Here is a 16,135-nt window from a genome sequence, read left to right on the forward strand (position 1 = left end):
ATCTTCTGCATACATCTGAGAGGATAAAAACAACTCTTGTGGGATTTCATAGCAACTCCTAAGTCTTGTTAGTCTCAAAGCTCATTTGCTCATTTCTGTAGGGAATGCACTTGGTTCCTTTCTTCCAGGGGCCCTCAATGTCTTGCTGTCCCAGTTAGCCAGTTGTGGTGCCAGGACTAGAACCCAGATCCGAAGACTCATGGTGAAGTTCTCTTTACACTGTGTCCATCCTCAGATGTGATGTCAAGTCTCATCTCAGGGGCTAAAACTGAGCTACATTGTCTACTCAGAATCTCATCAGGAAGGATGATTATTGGTTCAGGAGGGAATGAGGCTAGAGAGATCTAAACATGCTTCATTTGAATCTGTACCCTGAGTAGCTTGGTGATTTACAGTCCTTGAAGACCCATTCCCAGAGGTTTGACACACAGCTTTCTCTAGTTATTCTAGTTATTCAACTAGTTATTCTAGTTACCATTTCTTCTTGGTCTCTGAAACTCACACTCCCTTTGTTAGCACCACACAATGCGACACTTAATTCCGCTTGTTTTTCATTGTTCGTGGCTTTTCCTAAGTGGTTAGTCTCATCTCCCCAGCTAGATTGTAGGTTTCTGGAGAATTTACCTTTGCTTTCTTACAATAACTTGTGTTCTGGTTCAGTAGAATCACTTCTCTGCCCTGTACTGTTTCATCTACTCATTAATGGAGGATCAGAACTCTTTCAGTAGGAGGGGTCTCAGAGAGGCATGTGCCCCATTCACTGCAAAGTAACGTGACTAGAATAAATCCCTTTGATAATTAGCAAGCATTTAGCCTAGCCAGGGTGGCTTTTGCAATTACACATTCCAGATGATACAAGACTATGCCACAAAAAAGGCAGCAGCCACAGACCAGGACTTCCAGCAGCACAGGATATTCTATCTTGTTGTGCACTTTTGGACAATATTTATCATCATTTCCTGTAATTAAATACCTATTGAAATAGCTTTGTGGTAAGGTTATATGTACTGTATTGCAAATGTTTTCTGGAATGCTATACGGTGGAGTGATAATTGGGACAAAGTAGAGAAAAAGGAGGGAGAATATGCCAGTAATGATAATGTTCCATTTAATGTTCCCTGGGAGCTTATGGAAGTGGGTGATTGTATATAATTCATTATCTTTGTCTCCTTGTGACAGTTTGAGGGGATCTAGAGTGCTTTGATGTATCACATGATGATTACTGTTTTTGTTAATATTAAACTGAGAACTTTTTTTTTGGATTTATGGGAACAGTTATGTCTTAGGTTTGGTTCCTTAAAAAATGACCTGAATGGGGGCTGGCCCTGTGGCCGAGTGGTTAAGTTCGCGCGCTCCGCTGCAGGCGGCCCAGTGTTTCGTTAGTTCGAATCCTGGGCGCGGACATGGCACTGCTCATCAGACCACGCTGAGGCGGCGTCCCACATGCCACAGCTAGAGGAGCGCACAGCGAAGAATACACAACTATGTACCGGGGGGGCTTTGGGGAGAAAAAGGAAAAAAAATAAAATCTTTAAAAAAAAAAAAAAATGACCTGAATGACCGGCCCCATGGCACAGTGGTTAAGTTCAGCATGTTTTGCTTCAGTGGCCTGGGTTCGGGTTCAGATCCAGGCATGAACCTACAGCACTCTTCAGCCTGGCTGTGGTGATTTCTGACATATAAAGTAGAGGAAGATTGGCAAGGACGTTATCTCAGGCTTAATATTCCTCAAGCAAAAAAAAAAAAAATGGGGAAGTTTGCCACAGACATTAGCTCAGAGCTAATCTATCTCAGCAAAAAAAAAAAAAAAGAAAAGAAAAGAAAAGAAAGACCTGACACAGATTTTTGGGCCCGTGTTTCACTGAGGAAGTGATCACAGAAGAAATCTGTAATGGAGCGAAGGAGGTAGGAAGGAGCTAAGCAAAGACATAGTTTCTGTTGGAGTCTAGCTTTGGCCTGATCCTTAGGGGAATTCTGGAGTGTGAATTATACCTCTCACTCACTTCTGCCTCTAGACAAGGGATTTGGACTTTTGAAGTCCATATTGATTACCCATTGACTGTGGGCTGCCCCCAAGAGGTGGGATGTGACCCCCTAAGTATTTCTGGGAGAATTAGATCCCTTGGCTGAGGCAGTACTCCAGAGAAGCCAGTAACTGTGAGCCATTAGCACCCAACACTCACAGCAGCTTTGGGTGGCTGTATTGATCTGGTAACTAGGATACCTAAGGATGCTGTTTCTTCCTGATAGACTTTTGAATATTTATATCTGGGGTTTCTGATGCTACTATTGGGTAGACATAGCCAAGAGAGGTTTTAAGAAGTGGACCAAGGAAGACTGGCTTCAATGCAATTCCAAACCAAAATTCCAATGGCATTTTTCACAAAAAAAAGAATAAACATCCTAGAATTTGTATGGAGCCACAAGAGACCTCAAATAGCCAAAGCTTGAGAAAGAAGAGCAAAGCTGGAGACATCTCACTTCCTGATTTTGAACTATATTACAAAGCAATAATAATAAAACAGCATGATATGGGCATAAAAATAGTGTCATAGACCAATGGGACAGAATAGAGAGAAGGTTAGATTCCACATATAAGTAAGATGATACAGTATATGTCTTTCTCTGTATGACTTATCTCACTTAGCATCATGCCCTCAAGCTCCATCCATGTCACAAACAGCAAAATTTCCTTCTTTCTTATGGCTGAATAATGTTCAATTGTATGTGTGTGTGTGTGTGTGTGTGTATACCCCACATTTTCTTGCCTCCCTATAATCCATATCCCTCATATAACCTGGAGAAATCGTTTAAAACTTACATCAGATTCTTTGACTGCCCTATTAAAAACCTTCTATTGGCTTCCAGTCACATTGAGGGGAAAAACTTAATTTCTTACTCTGGCCTGAGATCTTATGTGATCTGGCCCCCGCCCACCTTCCTTCTTTATCTCCTACTGCCCTTGTACCTGTTCATTGAGAGCTCAGCTGATTCCTGCCTCAAGGGCTTTGCACTTGCTGTTCCCTCTGTCTGGAATGCTTTCCACACAAGAGGATACTCTTATATCTTCTTTCTATGCATGTCCCATGGTAAATGCCACATCAGAGAGACATTTTCTGACTTCTAGGAGTCCCCTTTCTCTTCCACTACCCCAGACAGTTCCTATCTCATGCCCTGGCTCTATTTCTTTATAACACTAATTTTGAGGGCAGGAAATTTGTCTGTTTTGTTCACTGCTATATCTCCAGTGCCCAGAACAGTTCCTGGCATATACTAGGGATTCAATAAATATTTGGCAAACAAATGAAAAGAGAGATCCTTAATGTTTCGATAGTTCAATCAGAAAAGTCAAATATCTTATTAGAAAAATAGGCAAAGAATTTGTATGCTAAAGTGACAAGGGAAGAAATAGAAGTGGCTAAATAAATATGTGAAAAATATTTAACATCACAAGAAATAAAAAATCACAATTTATGCAGCTGTGAGATAGCTATAACTTTTTGTTTTCATAATCACAAGTATTTAAAGGAAGATTATAATATCTACTATGGAAGAGGTGCTGGGATTACACTGCGGAGTTCTTGGGAGAACCTTGAAGTCAGTTTTATTAATTTGTATGAAGGCCCTTAAAAATGAAAATGTCCTTCTCTCCATAGTTCTGCTTCTAAGAGTTTATCTCAAGGAAATAATCATTAACAGCTACAAAGACCTATGGTCATGGTACTGTAATTTTATAGTAATTACATTTAAAATGTCAACGTGTCCACAATTATTTAGGAGTAATAGAATATTTTGAATTGAGGAGTTGGGATTCAAATGTAAGCATTTCTCAATGCATACATTTGCTTTTAGTTCTTGGATGTTGCATGGGTGGAGTTGAGAAGGGCCCCTGATCTACACAGCAAGCTGAAGAATTTCCCCTGAGATAAGGGATTCAAACTCAGACCTCCACAGAGGTTCAGGGGTGTAAACTGTCCTTGGCTGGGCTGGGTTGGGAGTAGGTCTGTGTAGAACTCAGCATAAGAGGATGAAGGGTCTTCCTGGTGGGCAGCATCACATCACTGGTGGTAGGTGATGGTGTCAGACGTACAGAGTAATAGATGAGGAGATCATTTCCATCTGGCTGTATTGGTGGATGAAAGTGGAAGATGGGAGTGATTTGAGAGTTTAGCATGTTGGGATGGGAGCTAATTTACTGTGGCACTGTCTCATTTACTGTAGAGCAGGTTGGCAGTGCAAAAATGGTGATCAATGCTAGACATCTCTGTCAAATGGGCAGGAGTTCTAGGAAATATTGAGATGGAGTAAAACATGAATACAAATGTGACCTCATATGACTCTTAAGATGAAAAATGCTCAGGATATAATGCTAAGAGGACAGCAGAGTTCAGGATACAAATTTTCTCCATCATATTTAAGGATATGAAATACCACATAACTTTAAAAAATACAAATGCTCATAAAATTTTGTTTAAAACGACTTTCCAAAATAATGAAGTGACAACTGTTAGAGTTCAGCAAAGCTTCCTAATAAAGCACCTACACAAATAATAATCAATAGCCTTCCTCTACATGAGTGGTAATCAATAAAATAATGAAAAGGAAAAGTAAAGCCTTAACAAATGGACTGAATGAATGGAAGGGAGGTGTCATGTCTCCTGGATTGATATAAACTTAGAGTTATAGGCATGTGTGCCCTGTGTATAGCAATGAGAAACACCACATATCCTAATAAATGTTTTCCAACTTAGGTAGATCTGTATCAATTTCTGTTCAGTGGAGATTCAAAAGATATTAAATCACTGATGTTTATAAATATATGTGTGTGTGTGTGTATATATATATATATATATATTTGAGAATTTCCACACTTCAGAAAATTTGGGGACATCTTCTGTCCCCAAGTTATCATGATTACCCTTGAGTATGGCCTAGATTTAGTGACTCACCATTAGTAAATAAAATGTGATGGCATATTACTTCCGAGATTAGGTTTCAAAAAGACTGTGGTGTTTGTCTTGGGCAGCTGCTCTGATGAAAGTCAGTCATCATGGTGTGAGTTGCCCTGTGGAGAGGACCACGTAGCAAGTAACTGATATATTTGGTCAAGAAATGGGAGGAACCTGAGGCTTACCAACAGTCAGCCATGTGAGTGATTGGGAGTGGATCTCCCCTTAGCCAACCTCAAGATAACTGTATCCTTGACCAACATCTTAATTACAGCTTTGTGAGAGACCATGAGCCAGAGACATCTAACTAACTAATCCTGCCCCACAGAAACTATGTTATAGTAAATATTTGCTGCATTAAGCTACCAAGTTAACAGCAATAGACATCTAATATAGCCTCATGCCAACCCTGGTGGTCTAGTGGTTAAGAGTGAGTGCTCTCACTGCCACACCCTAAGTTTGTTTCCTGGGTCATGGAACTACATCACCTGTGCGTCGGTTGTCATACTGTGGTGGCTGCATGTTGTTGTTATGTTGAAAACTATGCCACCAGTATTTCAAATACCAACAGGGTCACACTTGGTGGACAGGTTTCAACAGAGCTTCCAGACTAAGACAAACTAGGAAGAAGGAATTGGCCACCCAATTCCAAAAAAATTGGCTATGCAAACCCTATGAATAGAAGCGGAGCATTGTCTTACAGAGTACCAGAAGGTGAGAAGATGATGCAAAAAATACAGGCAGGGTTCCATTCTACTGTTTATAAGGTAGGTGGGAGCTGGAATTGACTTGATGGTACCACCACCAACAAAAATATCTTCTTAGGGAGATGCTCTCACTGGCAAACAGCTTCAATACTCTGCATACTTGTTAGGGTTTTGAGTTTCCCTTTGATTTTAGCCTTGGATTTCTTAATATGTCCTCATCTTTTAACTATTTTTCACTTGTTTTTCAGGGAAAACCTTTATTAAAACTCCTGGTCCCCTGTATTTCAAGAAATGGAAATCCTATTCATTTATATCCTCTTTATGTTTTTTCAAGAGATGTTTATTGAATGCCTACTGTGAGTTGAGATGCACTAAAAATAGCAGTCTTTGCTTCCATGGAAGTTACATTCTACAGGGGTTGGGGATAAAAACAAACGTAGATATTAGGTATTGTCAAGTGTCTTCAAGATTATATAAGTTATGTTGTCAGAGTGTAGCACAAGAATTTTGGGTGCCAAAGAATGGATTGGAGGGGGAGAGGGAGAAGAATAAAGTACTATTGAACTTCTGGAGACAAATTTTACCACATTTGTGGTTTTTCCTGTGTGCCTGGAGGCACCTGCCTATCTTTTCTGTTTGTGGGTAAGAGTTGCAAACTGGTGCCTACTAAATATATTGATATGGGAAGAAAATAGACCAAGAAGGAAGGTCTTCTCACTTGGACCTACATGCTCTTGGACCCCTGGAATCTACCAGTGACCTTTCTGAAGGCAACTTTCACATCCTTGTTTCTCAGGCTATAGATCAGCGGGTTCAGCATGGGGATGAACACAGTGTAGAAGACAGATACAACCTTGTCTTCCTCTGGGGATTTGCCTGATCCACTCCTCAGATACATGAATATGAGGGTCCCAAAGAAAAGGGCCACAGCAGTGAGGTGAGAGGCACATGTGGAGAAAGTCTTGGTCCTGCCACCTGAAGACTTCACCCTCCAAATGGCCTTGGAAATCAGGATGACCAAGGCATTGGCCAAAATCACAAAGTTTCCGAAGAAGACAATGACAATCTCAGTGCCTGTTGTATCATTGCAGGCAAGTTTCAACAGGGGTGGGAGGTCACAGAAGAAGAAGTTGATCTGATTGTTGTCACAAAAGGGGAGGGTGAATGTGCATGTGGTACGCAAGATGGCCCCCAACATCCCACAGACATAGGCTACCACCACCAAACTCCAGCAGATTCTGGGATTTATGGCCACAGTGTAGAGCAGTGGCTTGCTAATAGCAACATAGCGGTCATAGGCCATCACTGCCAGTAGGAAGCACTCAGTAGCTGCACAAATGGTGAAGAAAAAGAACTGAGCAGCACATTGGCCATAGGAGATGACCATCTTTCCTTTGGCCAGTGTGACCAGGATCTGAGGGATGATGACTGAGATGTAGCAGGCATCCAGGAGGGAGAGGTGGCTCAGGAAGAAGTACATTGGGGTGTGGAGTTGGACATCCACTTGGATCAGAATGATCATCCCCACATTCCCTAGAAGGGTGACCAGATAGAAACTTAGAAACATCACAAATAGGGGAATCTCCAACTTGGGGTAGTCAGTAAAGCCCATGAGAATGAATTCAGTTACCGTGGTGAGATTATTCTTGGCCATGGATTCAATGTGGACTATTGATCTGAGGATGAGGATGAAATTTTAAAAATCCCAGAATTTGAAGGGCCAATTCTTATTCTCTGGGTAGAAGTTAGGTTTATATTTCTGGGCCAAATTATAGAGCTTGTTTTTGAGAAATCTTGTAACTTGCTGATTCTTCGTGGGTACCTAGGTTCTTCTCCTGCATTTTCTGGAGCTTCTATGGGCTGATGTTTCTGATTCAAATCACCTCTGCTTTAAATTTGGAAATTTCTGTGAAGATAAGAGACACACAGACTCTCAGATTTGGAAAGCATCTAGTTAGCACCTGTTCTAATCCCCATCGGTTGCTGGAGTCTCCTCAATTACATACCTTCCATGTCTATCCAGCTGGATGAGCCTCCATTGGTAGTTATATCTACCTGTTTATTCTCTTTTTTATCTGGATTCTCTCTCTTTGTCTTCCACCCATTGGCTTTGGTTTTACCTCTTTCAAACACAATTTTAATCCCTTCTTTTCATGAAAGTCTTTCAGAAGTTGGAAGATGATGAATGTGCTCTTTATGTTCATTCCCTCATATTACCCATTGATATATTTTTCTTATTACACAATTATAATTATATAAATATACATATATATATATAATTATTCACCATGTTGTCAAAAATTGCTTAGTCAGGTGGTATTGAAAGAGGTTGTTTAATGGTACAAAGTTGTAACTATTAGATAAGTTTGGGAGATCTGATGCACAGCACACTTATTACAGTCATCAATATTGTATTACAAAATTCAAAGTTGCTAAGGGACTAGTTCTTAACCATTTTCACCACAAAGAAGACATGATATTTATGGGACCTGTTGCAGGTGTTAGCTAAAGCTATGGTGGTAATCATATTGCAGTATGTAAATGCATCAAACTAACATGTTGTACACATTAAACTTACACAATGTTATATGTCAGTTATATTTCAGTAATAAAAAATATAAGTAATATCTTTCTCTCTAATCTTTACCACTTTAATTTGGTTCAGCAGCCTCCTGTCGCTCTAATCAGGGGTCCCTAATGAGAGGAAGATGCTGACATATATAAAAGGTGGCATCTTAGTGTTGTTCCCTCCATCCCCACACCATCAGCACAGTGGGGATGAGTTAGCTTCTTTGGAAGGCCCGCTTGCTATGGTCAAGCTCAATGGTTACCATCTCTAGGACAGATACTAACCAGCAGAGTAAACTTCAAAGTTTCCCTTCCCCTCCTTGGGCTTTACTTTCTGTCCTGAAAAATAGTGGGACTTGATTATATGACTATTAAAGTACTTTCATCTCTCACAGTCCTAAGGTTGTATGGCTAGGTATATGGGCTAAATGAGACTCTTGAAAGGATTTTGCTAATATCTGAATTATTAGAAAGATGCATACTCTTTAGCTACTCATTATTGAGTTTATAAAACAAGTAGGTGCTATTTCAAGTGATTTACAGTTACTTAAACATAATATATAGACATATATATATGAGTCCAAAATTGAGTTAATCATACTCCTCAGTTCCGGATAAAATACCATTATCGATCAGGGCAAGGCCCTGCTTCATTTTATTTTATTATTTTCCTTCCTTCTCTCTCTATCCCAACTCCTTCCCCTGCTCCTCATATGTGTCCACTCTAGTGTGTGCAAAATATGTGTCCTTCCACATTTATTCTTTTTATGTCTGTCTAGAAATATGTGTACGTTTAAAAATATAGTGAGTTTAGTGATGTAGAATTTACATATATGACCTTGTGCTACAAAGCTAATTTTGTTTCTCTCTTTTTACACTCTTACTATACTTTTATGACTGGTCCATGTTAACTGTGTAAATCTAGTTTGTTATTTCTGATTTCGTTATGCTCTTCCTTGGAATGTTCTCAGTGCCTTTTATCTAATCATTGCACTAAAGCCTTTGAGGCTTTGCATGTATTTTCTTATTCAATCCTGGAAACAGGCCTTCAAGCAGATATTTTTATCTTATTTTTTACCAATGAGGAGTTTGAACAACTGGGAGATGAATTTGTCTAAGGTCACCCAGTTTAATAAGTGGAGAATCCGGGTCCCAAATGTTAACAGTCTGATGGAAAATTCTGTGCTCTTTGCTGTGAATTTGTTTTGCTGCCTCTCTGTATTTTACTGTAATTTTAAAACGTACAGAATCAAAGAAATCTCTCTTTCAACAATCATATCATTTCTACTTTCAAATAATGACTACACTTGGTTAATTTCAACATCTTTCTAAACATCCAATTCTGAAATTGGCATAGCCCATTTTCTGTCCATCTCATGGTGAATTTCTGCAATTCTCTCTGATTTTCGGACAAGATTGTTCAATGCACACAACCAGAAATTAGGTGGCAAGTCACAAGGGGACAGATGTAGCCAACTGGATTTGTTCCACTTACATGCCAGGACCACCTCATACATTAGCTCTAATCCCTCCAGGAGCCCCGCAAGTTGTATATAGCTATGACTGATTTATGGATGAGAAAAGTGAGGCTCAGGGAGATCAAGAAAGTTTCCCAACTTGCCACAAACCCAGGAAGAAACAATCAAGAATCAAATATTGCCAAGAATCAATATTTTAATCTGCAACTTTCTAACTCCAAATTCTGTTCTCTTTTCACCACATCATGATTTCCTCTTTACGGGAAGAGAATTACCCTTTTTTCAGACCCAAGTCTCAACTTCAAAATCATAGCACCTCTAAGACTGTTAAGCGAATACTCAACTTCCATGGGAGAAGAGGATTAAGTTTGATTTTGGAATTTTTTAGTTGCCCATGTCTTTTCTTCTTCTTCCTACTTTTTGGGTTAAGATACACTTAGTTGAGCCATATCCCTTTCTGGCAAACCTCTTGGAAAAATTGCTTGCCAATTAGAATCTCAATTTTCTCAATAATACAATAGGAACATAATAAGAAGTTTTGAAAACTCGGAATGGATCTTTGTCTAATGTGGTAGAATGTGCTTACTTTCCAGAAAAGCAATTTCCAGAATATTTCCCAGAAGGAAAAATTTCAGGAGCAGGCTGGTGACACACAGTTTTATATGACCTTATTTAAGAATGGGCTTGGGGTACCAGCAGCTTGGATTGGGCCCAGAGTAAAGGGAAGCACCAGACTCCCCGAACCCAGAACATTTTACAAGAGGGAAAGCAAAGGTTTATAGCCAGTAGACATTTTAAGAAGACCTAGGGACTCTTATGGGTTAACATTACAATGTGTAATATGTTTTATGTTTCAATTAAAATAGGTAATGTGGAAAAATATGATATTTCTAGAGGGTGTGGAAAAAGAGAGACATTCTTACCTGGGGGTACCCTTCAGAAATTTAGAGCAAAGTCTCTGGTCCAAGTTCTACAGTGTAGTCCTCACCCATGCCCCATGAAACTGTTTACTTTTTCTAAGATTTACCTAGTGACACATAAGCCCAAAGAGATTATAGCTGTAGATCCAGCCTCCCCTCCTCAAAATGAACCAGTCTCAGTTGTGTATTTCATACAACAGCTGAAATCCTAGTCTGGACATGGTACAATAAATAAGTTCTGATGACAATGGTCTGAATCTCTCCACTGTGAACATTACTCTACAGCCAGTATCCACTGAACATGACCACAGTCACAATTGCATCTTAATTACCTGGTGGAATAATCCAGTTGGATTCGTGTTGGTTTGGAATCAAATTAATCTAAGGCCATGGAAGCATTTTGTAGAAGGCAGCTAAGATTGTAGCTGATAGATTTTAGGCTTCTTACTAAGGGAACCAGCAAGATATTTAAAATGCTTTTGGGGATGGTGCTGTGGGAGGGATTCAGTGAGAACAATGATTGTCCCAGAACCATGAATCAGCTCCTGGGACAGTCCTAAGGGCTCCCAGGAAAAAACACCTTGTCAGAGAGAACGCACTCTAGCAGGGGCTCATTATCTTATCTTCTGCATACATCTGAGAGGATAAAAATAAATCTTGTGGGATTTCATACCAACTCCTAAGTCTCATTAGTCTCAAAGGTCCTTTGCAGTTTCTGTAGGGAATGCACTTGATTCTCTTTACCAGGAGCACTCAATGTCCTGCCATCCCAGTTAGTCAATTGTGGTGCCAGGACTGGAACTCAGATCTGAAGACTTCTGGTGAAGTTCTCTTTGCACTGCGTCCAACCTTAGACGTGATGTCAAGTCTCATCTCAGGGGTTGGAACCTAGCTGCATTGTCTGCTCAGAATGTCTTCTGGAAGGATGACTATTGGTTCAGAAGGGAATGAGGCTAGGGTGGTTTAAACATGCTTCATTTGAATCTGTCCCTTGAGTAGCTTGTTACTTCACCTTCCTTAAAGATCCATTCCCAGAGTTTTTATAGGCAGCTTTCTCCAGTTAGTCTAGCTGCCATTTCTTCTTGGTCTCTGAAACCCATACTCCCTTTCTTAGCACCACACAATTTGGCACTTAAATCTACTTGTCTTATATTGTTCGTGGCAGTTCCTATGTGATCAGTCTTATCTCCCCAGCTAGATTGTGGGTTTCTGGAGAACCTATCTTGCTTCCTTTTAATAACTTGTGTTCTAGTTCAGTAGAATCACTTCTCTGCTCTGTGTGCTTTCCTCTACTCATTAAGGGAGGACCAGAACTTTTTCAGCAGGAGGGTTCTCAGAGAGGCATGTGCCCCGTTCAGGCAAAGTTACATGGCTCGAATAAAGCCCTTGGATAACTAACAAACATTCAGTCCAGCCAGGGTGAATTTTGCAATTGCAGATTCCAGATGATGCAAGAATAGGTCATAAAGAAAGGAGGCAGCCACAGACCAGGCATTCTGACACCACAGTGATTTCTATATTTCAATGCATTTTTGGATAATATTTATTATAATTTCCTGTAATTAAATACCTATGGAATTAACTGTATGTGTACTGAATTGCAAATGTTTTCTGGAGTAGTATAGAGGGTGGGGTGATAATTGGGACAAAGTAGAAAAAAAGGAAGGAGAATATGCCAGCAATGATAATGTTCCATTTAATGTTCCCTAGGGAACTTATGGAAGTGAGTGATTATATGGTATTCCCTATCTTTGTCTCATTGTGAAAGATTGGGGGGATCTGGAGTGCTTTGATGTATCACACGATGATTACTGTTTTTGTTGTTGTTACTAGTATTAAGCCTAGAACTTTTGTTTGGACTTTCGGGAAGAGAAATGTTTTGGGTTGAGTTCCTTAAAAAAAGACCAAAACAGGATTTTTGAGCCCGTGTTTCATTGAGGGAGTGATCACAAGAACCCTGTAATAGAGTGAAGGAAGCAAGAAACAGATAAGCAAAGATGTAGTTTCAGTTGGATTCTAGCTTTGGTCTGATCCTTAGGGGAACCCTGCAGTGTGAATTATACCATGTTCTCAGTTCTTCCTCTGGGCAATGGACTTGGTCTTTTGTAGCCCGTTTTGATTATCCATTGACTGCTGGTTGTCCCTAAAGGAGGGGGTATGATCCCCTAGGTATTTCTGGGAGAAGTGAATCCCTTGGCTGAGGGCAGTACTGCATAGAAGGCTGTAGCTGGGAGCCATTAGCAGCCAACACTCACAGCAGCTGCAAGTGGCTGTGCTGATCTAGTATCCTGAATACTAAAGGATGCTCTTTCTTCCTGGTAGACTTTTTGGTGTTTATGTCTGGGTCTTCTGATGCTACTATGTGGAATACACACAGCCAAGAGAGGTGTTAAGAAGTGCACCAAGAAAGAATGGCTTCAATGTAGTCTATATCAAACTTTAAATGGCATTTTCCACAGAAATAGAATAAATAATCCTAAAATTTGTATAGAACCACAAGAGACCTCGAATAGCCAAAGCAATCCTGAGAAAGAACAACAGAGCTCAGAGGTATCACACTTCCTGATTTCAAGCTATAGTACAAAGCAATAATAATTAAAACAGCATGGTACTGGCAGAAAGATAGCCATATTAAAAACACTTCATTGGTTTCCCATTGCCCTTAGAAAAAAGCTAGTTTCTTACTCTGGCCCATGAGATCATATGTGATCTTCCCCCTGCCTACCTTCCTTATTCATGTTCTATTGCCTTTGTGTCTTTTCCTTTGAGAGCCCAGCTTATTCCTGCCTAAGTGCCTATATACTTGCTGTTCCCTCTGCCTGAAGTGCTCTTCACACAAGAAGATGCTCTTATGTCTCCTTTTTACACAGATCCCAATGCAAACAGAACATCAGAGAGATCTTTTTGGACTTCCAGGAGTCCCTTTGTCTCTGCCACTACCCCAGATAGCTCCTATTACATCACCAGGCTCTGTTTTTTTATAACACTATTTTTGAGGGCAGGAAGCTTATCTGTTTTGTTCACTTCTGTATCTCCAGTACCTAGAACAGTTGGCATATACTAGGCACTCAATAAGTATTTTTCAAACAAATGAGAGGAGAGATCCTTAATGTTTTTATAGTTCAAACACCTCCTTGGAAAAATGGGCAAAGAATTTGAAAGTTAAATTTACAAAAGAAGAAATTAAAGTGGCTAATAAACATGAGAAATGTTTAACATCACAAGCAATAAAAAATTACTATTCATGCAGCCTTGAGATACCATTTTTCTTTCATAATCATCAAATATTTAAAGGAAGATCGTAATATCAACATTTTCAGAGGTGCTGGGAAACAGGCTCACTCGTGCAGTGTGGAGTGCTAGGGAGCACCCTGAAGCCAGTTTTATTAATTTGTACAAAGATCTTTAAAAATGAAAATGTCCTTCTCCATATAGTTCTGCTTCTAGGAAGTTATCTCAAGGAAATAATCATTGAAATCTACAAAGATGTGTGGTCATGGTCCTGTTATTTCATAATAAATAAATTGAAAATGTCAAAATGACCACAATTATTTAGTTGTAATAGGCTATTTTGGATGTGAAGAGCCAGGGTTCAAATGTAAGCATCTCCCAGTGCATACATTTGCTTTTAGTTCTTGGATGTTGCATGGGTGGAATTGAGAAGGGACGCTGATCTACACAGCAAGCTGAAGAATTTCCCCTGAGATAAAGGATTCAAACTCAGACCTCCATGGAGGTTCAGGGGTGTAAAATACCCTCAGCTGTCCTGGGTTGGGGCTGGGTCTGTGATGAACCCACCATAATGGAAGGAGGGGACTTCCTGGTGGGCAGGATCACATCATTGGTGGTGGATGATGGTGTCAGATGTACAAAGTAGTAGATGAGGAGATCATTTCCATTCCGTTGTCTTGGTAGATTACAGTGGGAAGTAGGACTGCTGTGAGAGTTTAGCACTTTGAGGCAAAGCTAATTTACTGTGTCACTGCCTCATTTACTGTGGAGCAGGCTGGTGGTGCAAAATGGTGACTCAACACTAGGGCATCTCTGTGGAATGAGCAATGGTTCTAGGAAATATTAAGATAGGGTGGAGTATGAATGCAAATGTGACCTCATACAACCACTAGGGTGGAAAACGCTCAGGATATAATGCTAAGTGGACAACAATGCTTGGGACATAAATTTTGTTCATCACATGTGAGGATAAAAATACCACATAACTTTAAAAATATATGCACAGAAAATTTTATTTATAATGAAATTCCAAGATAATGAAGTGACAACTATTGGAGTTCAGCAAGGTTTCCAGGTAAAAGTACCTACATAAGTAGCAATCAATACCCTTCCTGTAAGTGAGTGTTAATCAATAAAATAATGAAAGAGAAAACTAAAGTGTTAATGAAGGAACTGAATGAATAGAAGGGATGTCTCATGGATTAGTATACGTTTAGAGGTATAGGTATGTGTCTCCTGTGTTCAGCAACGAGAAATACCACATATCTTTATCACTGTTTTCTAACTTAAATGTATCTGTATCAATTCCTTTTCTGTCAGGATTAGAAGGATATTAAATCTCAGATATATATACACACATTCTTTCTTCTGTAGGATCTCTCTGTTACCCAAGAGCTTTGAGGATTTTCACATTCCAGAAAATTTAGGGACATCTTCTGCCTTCAGGTTATCATAACCAACTTAGAGATTTTTCAAATTCATGTGCTATATCTGACAAAGGCAATTTTTTCAACTCTGTGGCAAGTTTGAGAGTGAAGTTTTCTCTTTTCCTGTGGTTGCCTAGACTTTTAGGGTATAGAGTCTCAGGGTATAATGTTTTATGGCCCCAACATCATGAGTTGCCTAACAAGAGGTCTCACCACTTTCCAGGGTATTGCAGTGAACTATAGTTCTCTCCCACTTGAGTAACTTTATAACAGTTAAATTTTCTCTTGTGAACTCACCCCAATGGAACAGTATAAAAATATAGCATATGAACTTTGATCCTGATTTTTTTAAAAAAAATGTGTAAAGTCTATAGAAAAGAAATTCTGGAAGGATATTAATAGTACCAGACCCTGTTCTGTGTGTTTGACTTGTATCACCTTTAACCTCCATTCCATCCCAGAAGGTGGGTTTAGAGAAGTGACATAAGTTACTTAAATTTCCAAGGTAAAGGAGGACCCATCGCACCCAAGCAGCCTACTGCCAGATCTTATATGCTTAATAACTATGTTCCAGTGCCTTTCGCTCCAACTGTTAACAGCGCTTATTGGAATGAGGTGATTTTAGTCCTTTAAATGTCTTCATTTATGCTTTTTTGACATTGTCCAAATTTTCTATCCTAAATAATTGTATTTATAATCAGCTAACTTACATCATGAGGTACAAGCTGGTGGTGAAGAGCAAGGTGTCTGGAGCCAGACTTTTCTTGTTCCAATCTCAGCTTTTCCCCTTTATACCTGTGTGAACATGGGTGGTTATTTCACCTCTCTGAGTCTCAGCTTCCTCACTGGTAGAGT

At 39.7% G+C, this 16,135-nt stretch overlaps 1 protein-coding gene across 1 annotated transcript; it reads right to left on the reverse strand.

Moving 5' to 3' along the window:
- Positions 1-6,380: 6,380 nt before the first annotated feature.
- On the reverse strand, positions 6,381-7,310 carry LOC124229513 (olfactory receptor 9I1-like). The gene has a single exon (XM_046644751.1). The coding sequence runs from the start codon at positions 7,308-7,310 to the stop codon at positions 6,381-6,383; it is 930 nt and encodes a 309-aa protein (XP_046500707.1).
- Between the last annotated feature and the right edge of the window lie 8,825 nt (positions 7,311-16,135).

The sequence above is a fragment of the Equus quagga genome, chromosome 17 (assembly GCF_021613505.1).
Source record: "Equus quagga isolate Etosha38 chromosome 17, UCLA_HA_Equagga_1.0, whole genome shotgun sequence".
In the NCBI taxonomy this organism is placed as follows: Eukaryota; Metazoa; Chordata; class Mammalia; order Perissodactyla; family Equidae; genus Equus; species Equus quagga.